General features: G+C 47.0%; 1 protein-coding gene across 1 annotated transcript in view; it reads right to left on the reverse strand.

The window, feature by feature from the left end:
* The window catches only part of NMBR (neuromedin B receptor), a 17,053-nt gene extending 15,642 nt beyond the window's left edge, over window positions 1-1,411 (reverse strand). Inside the window, exon 1 of the mRNA XM_005420138.2 lies at window positions 897-1,411. Coding sequence (XP_005420195.1) covers window positions 897-1,312 — 416 coding nt within the window. The 5' untranslated portion in view covers window positions 1,313-1,411. The remainder of the gene's footprint in view (window positions 1-896) is intronic.
* Between the last annotated feature and the right edge of the window lie 126 nt (window positions 1,412-1,537).

Genomic DNA, 1,537 nt, shown 5'->3' on the forward strand with positions numbered 1-1,537 from the left:
AATATCTATTGAGAAGGAATTAAGCATTTTCATTTCTGGCCAAAAAATGCTCAGATAAAAAATAAACATAATTTCATATAATTTAAATTTTCAATTACACTGCAAGATTTTGTCTTTCAGAGCCTGAAGCATAGTCCTACAGCCACTCAGTTGCTATAAATTCCTTAAGTACCCATTCACACTAATTGGAAGAAAAACTGGGGATCCAGCTCTGTGTTTCTTCCTAATTTGACAAGTACTGGAGATAAAAGTGTTACTTTCTAGTTTGTTTGGGGGTATTTCTTTTTTTTCCTTCTTTTCTAAATGTTCAGAAGATAATAAGAATAGTTTGAACAAAAGTTTAAGACTGACAATTAAAACAGAGCAATTTGGTGTCCCTGAATTCCCAGAAGCAAAGCTAGTTCTGGCAGTCACCTCTGGTAACCTGCTCTTCTACTAAGGCACAGACACACATACAGGCACACATATGTACACCTTCTCAACAGAAAGAAATAAATTGATTAAAAATACATCTGTGCCTAACCTGGTTTAAGTCACTCACTGCCCATAGATACAACACTGTGACTTGGCAAGGGTCGTATCTGGCATCTAAAACCTTACTCTAATGAATAAAATTGCAATATATGGACTGCTACAGGACCATCGTAGAGATGCAGAAGACAGGGCTAAACTCAATTCTTGCAGCTGACACCCTGGAAGCTGGGGGCCAGGCACAGCCATTTCCAGATATTCTTTAACTTGATTAGTACCACCTAGGGAAGAAGAAGCATGGGCACCTCACAGGTTGGAATGAGGGGATTGCAAACCAGGGATGCCTTATCTAGAGAGGTGCTTTACTTTTCATCCAGCCTCAGCCCAAGTTGCAGAGAGCTGAAGTGGCAGCCCAACTTTCCTACCTGTCAGCACTGAGGGCAGTGAGGGTGAAGACAGAGACACCAACAGAGGTCAGCTGGATGACAGGGATGAGCTTGCAGCCCACTTCTCCAAAGAGCCACTCTTCAGAGAAATATCGGGAGGCATCCACGGGCACACAGGTCACTAGCAGGAGCAGATCACCAGCAGCGAGGCTGGAGATGAAGATGTTAGGCACACTTCTCATGGCGCTGTTGGAAATGAAGATCTTCATGAGGGTGATGTTGCCCAGCAAGCCGACAGTGATGATGAGCAGGTAAAGTGAAGGGATCACGCAGCGGATGATGAACACGGCCGTGCCTCTCCCCGGGGACAGCAGGGCTGTGTCGGGCACCAGGCGGACACTCCCATTCTCCCCGAGGGGCATTGCTGTGAGCTCGGGCGGGGGCTCTGGCTCCATCCTACAGCTTCGCGTGGACTGAAGGTCTCCAGTGCAAAGTGCAGTGGGAGCCACAGGAAAGCTTCATCTCTCTGCAAGTCAATCAACTTTCTCCCGCACCTCTACTGCCTTTCTTCCTACCCCCCTTCTCTGCCGAGTTTTCTCCCTTAAGAAATGCAGAGGAATATCCGCCGGCGCAGTGGCCGGGGAGGGAAATAGAAACTCCCATGCGCTGCCCCTCGGCTC

The sequence above is a fragment of the Geospiza fortis genome, unplaced genomic scaffold (genome assembly GCF_000277835.1).
Source record: "Geospiza fortis unplaced genomic scaffold, GeoFor_1.0 scaffold162, whole genome shotgun sequence".
Lineage (NCBI taxonomy): Eukaryota > Metazoa > Chordata > Aves > Passeriformes > Thraupidae > Geospiza > Geospiza fortis.